This window comes from Conger conger, chromosome 14 (genome assembly GCF_963514075.1).
Source record: "Conger conger chromosome 14, fConCon1.1, whole genome shotgun sequence".
Classification (NCBI taxonomy): Eukaryota; Metazoa; Chordata; class Actinopteri; order Anguilliformes; family Congridae; genus Conger; species Conger conger.
In genome coordinates this window covers 409201-416700 of record NC_083773.1, presented here as the reverse complement: position 1 = coordinate 416700, position 7500 = coordinate 409201, and the positions used below count along the sequence as shown (strand labels likewise).

At 47.2% G+C, this 7500-nt stretch overlaps 1 protein-coding gene across 1 annotated transcript in view; it reads right to left on the bottom strand.

Moving 5' to 3' along the window:
• Nucleotides 1-7500, bottom strand: part of LOC133109361 (membrane-associated guanylate kinase, WW and PDZ domain-containing protein 3-like) — a 76252-nt gene that overhangs the window by 16818 nt on the left and 51934 nt on the right. Inside the window, exons 8-9 of the mRNA XM_061218665.1 lie at nucleotides 7364-7421; nucleotides 6534-6619 (exon numbers count right to left, since the gene is read on the bottom strand). Coding sequence (XP_061074649.1) covers nucleotides 6534-6619; nucleotides 7364-7421 — 144 coding nt within the window. The remainder of the gene's footprint in view (nucleotides 1-6533; nucleotides 6620-7363; nucleotides 7422-7500) is intronic.

Sequence of the window (7500 nt, the reverse complement as noted above, 5' to 3'; positions counted from 1 at the left end):
ATATGCAGATATGGTGTTGTTGGCCGACAGTTGGCATCTCCTTAAGATTTGACTGAAGAAATGCGTTTCAGACAGCAGAATTGTCGTTCAAATGGAAAAGAATGACGCTAGCCAACTATACTTTTAAATCATGCATATGAATGCAGGCTAGCTATGCAAAACAAAAGCTGTTGGTTGATAAAAATGCCACTTTTTGTCAGTAAATGGCATCCACGTATAATAAATGGGGATAGTTACAGTGAAGCCAGTGGGCCTAATAGATTCTTTAAGCCTTAAACAATTTGCCCAGCGGTGACACGTGTTGTTTGACATACAGTAGACATTGTACAGGGCTGTAGCATGTTGTCAGAGATCTGTGTTGATACACCTTGATGGAGAGCAGGCTGATGTTAGCATTTGGGCTGATGGTAGCGTTAGGGCTGATCAGTTTCAGTTCAGTCATTTATATGACCAAAAGTAATTGGACAGTTCGCTTCTCAGCTGTTTCTGATTAAAGGCACAACTCTGGCCATCATGTTGACAAAGACCAAGGCTCCAAAGGCAATCAAAAGCCTAGAATCAAGACTAGATACTGAAAGCTTTCTTATACCTGTATTAAGGAAGCGATTGAATACACCCGACTAATCAGAAGCAGCTAAGAAGCCAACTGTCCAATTACTTTTGGTCCCCTAAAATCAACAGATGACATTGTGCACTTTAACCTCAAATGTATTGTTCCGTTTCAAATTCGATGGGCTGGAGTACAGAGGCAAAATAACATAAATTGTACCACTGTCCAAATACTTATGGACTGCACTGTATATAACATTGCTCCGTTGTTGCCGTTTGTTATCTGATGTTTCACATGTTCCCTGCCATGCTGTGGCAATACAGATGCAAATGTTGTCATGTTAGAAACTAAGAGCGCAGATGTCAGGACAGAGAGGTAGAGAATGAGGGCAGCGGATGGCGTGTGCTTTGTTCCGTTCTCTCTAATCTATCAGTGCCTCTTGTCATGCTCATAACCCATCTGAAGTGTTGAAATGTGAAATTCATGAGATACTGGGCTAATGTCACAGTAACACGGTGAATCGCACCGTGCGCCCTCGCTGTGCATCAGGCCCAAAGACATTCATCACCACGACAACAACACTATCCTGTGTGCCGCAACAGATATAATCAACTCTTGAAAATATATGAAAATCACATTTACTGGAAATTAAATGTGAAATTATCAGGGTTATATAGCACACGATAATACCATGTTGTGATGTTCACTGCTGATGACTTTGCGGTATTTTTTGACGAGAAGGTTGCAGATATCCGCAGCACCTTCGCGACCACCACCACTTCTATGCCTGCCTCCATTTCTGTGTCTGCCCCGTTTCTCCTCTTTCTGTCCCCTTACAGATGCTGATGTGTCTCACCTCCTGCTCTCCCACCGCCCTACTACTTGTGCCCTGGACCCCATCCCCTCAAACCTCTTTCAGGCAATCATGCCTGACATCCTCCCGTTTGTCACCGCCCTTGTTAACTCCTCTCTGTCCTCTGGCTGCTTTCCCTCATCATTCAAGAGGGCCTACATCACCCCGCTCCTAAAGAAACCCACTCTAGACCCCTCCTGCATTCAAAACTACCGTCCGGTATCTCTCCTTCCTTTTCTATCCAAATCCATTGAACGAGCCGCCTCCAACCAACTCTCTTCCTTCCTCTCTCAGAATAACCTGCTGGACCCCCACCAGTCCGGCTTCAGACCTGGCCACTCGACGGAGACTGCACTCCTCTCTGTCAACGAGTCCCTTCGGGCTGCACGAGCAACCTCTCTCTCCTCTGTTCTGATCCTTCTTGACCTCTCTGCGGCGTTCGACACGGTCAACCACTCCATCCTCTTAGCCTCCCTGGCATCTACAGGGATCTGTGGCACAGCCTTAGAGTGGATCCAATCTTATCTCTCTGGCCGGTCCTCCCAGGTGTCCTGGGCTGGAGGAGTGTCAACCCCTCGCCCCCTTGTTACAGGAGTCCCCCAGGGCTCAGTCCTCGGACCCCTCCTCTTCTCCATCTACACAAGATCCCTTGGCCCCGTTATCTCTGCTCATGGCATCTCCTATCATTGTTATGCCGATGACACCCAACTCTTTCTCTCCTTCCCCCCATCAGACACACAGGTCTCTACCCGTATCTCCGCCTGCCTGAGAGACATCCAGAGCTAGATGGGCAACCACCATCTAAAGCTCAACCCAGGTAAGACGGAGGTGATCTTCATCCCTGCTTTAACCTCTCCCTTCTCTGATTTCTCCATCTCACTAGGGGATACCACAGTGACCTCATCCCCTAGTGCAAGAAACCTTGGAGTGGTGATGGACAACAGGCTATCCTTCTCCAAGAACATTGCTGCGGTGACCCGGGCATGCAGGTTCTTCCTGTACAACATCCGGAGAATCCGACCCTCTCTCACCACCTACTCCACTCAGCTCCTTGTTCAAGCAATGGTCCTGTCCCGCCTGGACTATTGGAATTCTCTGCTGGCTGGCCTTCCAGCATCTGCCATCAGACCCCTACAACTCATCCAGAAAGCTGCAGCCCGTCTGGTATTCAATGTTCCCAGACATTCACATGTCACCCCCCTGCTCAGCAACCTCCACTGGCTGCTTGTTATGGCTCGCATCAAATTTAAAACTTTGGTGCTCGCATACTAGGCAGTTGAAGGATCAGCCCCTGTGTATATTCAATCCCTTATCAAGACCTATACACCAACAAGACCCCTCTGTTCTGCCACTTCGTGCCGTCTGGCCCCTCCCCCTCGCCACACCTGCACTTCATGCTCACGACTGCTGTCTGTCCTGGTCCCACGGTGGTGGAATGACCTCCCGGTGGATGTCAGAACAGCAGAGTCTCTGACCTCCTTCAAGCGCAGACTGAAGACCCATCTCTTCAGGCTACACCTTTCCCTCCCCAACTCACAATCACCGTGATTAGCCTTAGACCGTAATGGTACTTATGTATAGATATCGTTACTTGTAAAGGTATTGTTGTTTTTATTGGCTGTTGTATTGTTGTATTCTAGCTGTGGTATGCTAGTTTGAAAGTTGATTGTACTCTTCAAGGGTTCTGAATTTCTGTATGTTTACACTAGGACTCGGAACTGTACTGTCCTCTCAGGTCCACTTTTGCATTTGTTCTTGTGTTTGATTTGCACTTTGTTGTACGTCGCTCTGGATAAGAGCGTCTGCTAAATGCCATGTAATGTAATGTAATGTAAAAAAATCATCAGGGATACAGCATTTGCAAATGTAAAATGTAAAATAAAATAAAAATCCTCTGGTCCTTATTCCATCCAAATTAAACAGATTTCATTTAGTAATTTTATTGAATAAATAATATTTTCCGTCATAATAAATCTGTGGACAGAGCGGACAGACTAAACCATCACACAGTGATGAACGCACTCTCCCCGATTGGTCAGTGAGGCCAATTATATATAGAGGAAAACTGAAATGTGTACTGGGCATCCATTTGGATTCAAGTGTTATTATAAAATGACATTTTAAATTACATAAAAAACAAGATTACTACTAATGCTACTAGTACCACTGCTGCTACTAGCATTATTACTACAATAAATTATTTTTTTATTATTATTATTACTTACACTCACCAGGCACTTTATTAGGACCATTTTTATTTTATTGCACCTACTTATGCATGCGATTATCTAATCAGCCAATTGTGTGGCAGCAGTGCAATGCATACAATCATGTAGATACGGGTCTGGAGCGTCAATTAATGTTCACATCAGCCATCAGAATGGGGAAAATCTATGTGTGATCTTTGACTGCGGAATGATTGTTGGTGGCAGACAGGGTGGATTGAGTATCTCAGAAACTGCTGATCTCCTGGGATTTTCATGCACACTAGTCTCTAGGGTTTGCAAAGACTAGTAGGCAGCAGTTCTGCAGACAGAAATGCCTCATTAATGAGAGATGTCAGAGGACAATGGCCAGACTGGTCAAAGCTGACAGGAAGGTGACAGTAACGCAAATAACCACACATTACAACAGTGGTATGCAGAAGAGCATCTCTGAACACAAGCATCATAACTCTAAGTGGATAGGCTACAGCAGTAGAAGTCTAATAAATACCTAATACCTAATAAAGTGTATGTTATAATAATAATAATCATGTCCAGCATGAGCTTAAGAAGCCGTGGTGTTGCAGGGGCTTCTGCGGCAGGGTGGTGATACCAGTGTGCTCCTAAAGGTCAAAGCAGCTTCTGGAGGGGCAATAATCAGCATTTTACCCCCAAGACATGAGAAGAGTGAGTGTTTAAAAGCACAGCGCTCTGCCTGTGAGCTGACCCATATTTATTATGGTCCTCCAGGGCAGAGTGGCCTGTCAGAGGAGAGAGCAGCCTGAGCCACAGAGTGAACACTGCTCCTATGGGGGACTGTCAGTGTCAGTGTCAGTGTCTCTCTCACTCACTCACTCACTCACTCACTCACTCACTCACTCACTCACTCACTCACTCACTCACTCACTAACACAGACTCACACACTCACTCACTTGCACACTCGCTCACTCGCTCTCTCGCGCACACACTCACTCACACACTCACTCACACACTCACTCACTCTCTCACTCACTCGCGCACACTCTCACTCTCACTCTCACTCTCTCATTCTCTCACTCTCACTCTCTCACTCACTCACTCACTCACGCACACACTCACCCGCACACTTGCGCACACACTCACGCGCACACCTGCACACACACACACACACACACACTCTCATGCCCGTGTACAGCTCTGATGAACAGGGCCGGGCCTCGCAGCACTCTGCCCTGGCTGAGACACACAGAGCAGTAACACAGGCCATAGAGCCACGTCTCCATCACACCACCTACAACAGCACAGAGCAGTAACACAGACCATAGAGCCACGTCTCCATCACACCACCTATAGCAGCACAGAGCAGTAACACAGACCATAGAGCCACGTCTCCATCACACCACCTACAGCAGCACAGAGCAGTAACACAGGCCATAGAGCCACGTCTCCATCACACCACCTACAGCAGCACAGAGCAGTAACACAGACCATAGAGCCACGTCTCCATCACACCACCTACAACAGCACAGAGCAGTAACACAGACCATAGAGCCACGTCTCCATCACACCACCTATAGCAGCACAGAGCTGTCACACAGACCATAGAGCCACGTCCCCATCACACCACCTACAGCAGCACAGAGCTGCTTCTGAGAGCACAAGCACATACAAAGCACAAGGGCTTCACTATCCATGCGTGTACTGGGTGCACATTATTCATGCGTGTACCGGGTACTTTTCAAAGGATCCATTATGAATGCATCTGTGGCACACCAATATGATTCTACCTCAGGCAGCCACATGAAATATGTCCTGCCATCGTAGTGCTCATCAGTAAAGACGGACAGAGGTACAGCACAGACATACATACATACATATACACACACACACACACACACACACACACACACACAGCCACATACGCATGCGCACACACACACACACACACCTTATCACAGGTTCAACAGACCAACTGCAAAACATGGCCATTTCTGGACTGCTAGGTATTACTGTCTGTGAGTGTTCATGTGTATATGTGTGTATGTTCGTATGCGGCTGTGTGTGTGTGTGCGCGTATATGTGTGTGAGCTTGCGTGTGTGTATGTGTATATGTGCGTGAATGTGTGTATGCGGCTGTGTGTGTGTGAGTGTGTGTGAGTGTGTATGTATGCGTATGTGAGTGAGTGTGCGTGTGTGTGCGTGTGTGCGTATGCAGCTGTGTGTGTGTGTGTATGTATGTGCATGTGAGTGAGTGTGTGTGTGTATGTGTGTGTGTTTGAGTGTGTATGTGAGTGAGTGTGTATGTGTGTGCATGTGAGTGAATGCGTGTGTGTATGTGAGTGAGTGTGTATATCTGAGTGTGTATGTGAGTGAGTATGTGTAAATTGGGTCACTGTTGCTAATTGAGTAGGAGAGTGAGTCAAGTCTGCGTGTTGTATTCTGGCAGTGGTGACAGCACCGTGAGGCGAGAGTATTAATAAGTGCTGGAGACTGAGCTGCTCCACAGCAGAAGATCACAGATAACATTTCAATAACAACCCTCACAGTCTGTCCTCCAGACTCTGACAGCTCACTGCAGAAATAGATATGAGTCTTTACTTATCAAAATGACTCAGTGCCATTTAAAAATAAGCAGATTCAACTTCAGACAAGTGAATCGTACTGCTCATTACGAACACACAGAGAAATAAACTGCCCCCTCCTCTAACCTGCTCTAGTGTTTCCCGGGGCAGAGAGTGTTTTCCGGGGCAGAGAGTGTTACCCCAGGGGCAGAGAGTGTTACCCCTGGGGCAGACGGTGTTACCCCAGGGACAGACAGTGTTACCCCAGGGGCAGATGGTGTTACCCCAGGGCAGAGACTGTTACGCGGGGCAGAGACTGTTACCCCTGGGGCAGTAGTACTACCGCTGGGGCAGATAGTGTTAGAACTGGAGCAGATAGTTTTACCTGGGGCAGGTAATGCCTCCTGTTGGCTCAGCTTCTTCTTTGCTTCCAGGACAGGGTTTTCAAACTGTGTCTTCTGATTGATGTGACTAGTAAACAAGGAGACATTACTTACAGGGAAATACACACATAACGTACATATACACACATATATATCCACACACACACACACACATATATACACACATATATCCACACACATATATGAAATTCAATTCAGTTAAATATGAGAAATTGGGCAGAGAAACTGGCCTGAACCTCAAAAATGTACACACACAGGCACACGCGCACACATACACACACAGACACACAAACACACACACAGCGACACAAACACACACATACACAGCCATACAAAAGCCAAGGTCTGTCAGTCAAATTTACAGTGGCCCTGGACTCCCACCAATAGCAGCTGTTCCCCCCCACTCATAGAAACCTGACATCAGTGTAGAAACACCCACATGCCTCACTTCCTGTCAAAACAACCAAGAATCCGGCTTCACAACACTGAACCACAGTGTTGGGCTGTAGGGCTGCAGACTGAACCACAGTGTTGGGCTGTCGGGCTGCAGACTGAACCACAGTGTTGGACTGTAGGGCTGCAGACTGAACCACAGTGTTGGACTGTAGGGCTGTAGACTGAACCACAGTGTTGGACTGTAGGGCTGTAGACTGAACCACAGTGTTGGACTGTAGACTGAACCACAGTGTAGGACTGTAGACTGAACCTAACTCTGCCAGCGTGTGATTGGGTATGTTGGCAGTACTGGGCTGTGACTGGTGGGATCCTGATTCTGATGTGAGCTGTAGCAGACGGTGTTAGAGGGACTCACTCTACGTAGTACACTCCGTACTGTGGATCCTCGATCTGCTCCCAGCCGTATGGAAGCTCTGCAGACACAAACACACACACACCAGAACAGTCATACTCTCCAGGCAAAAACCTAAAAATGAGTCTCCCTCAGACTTG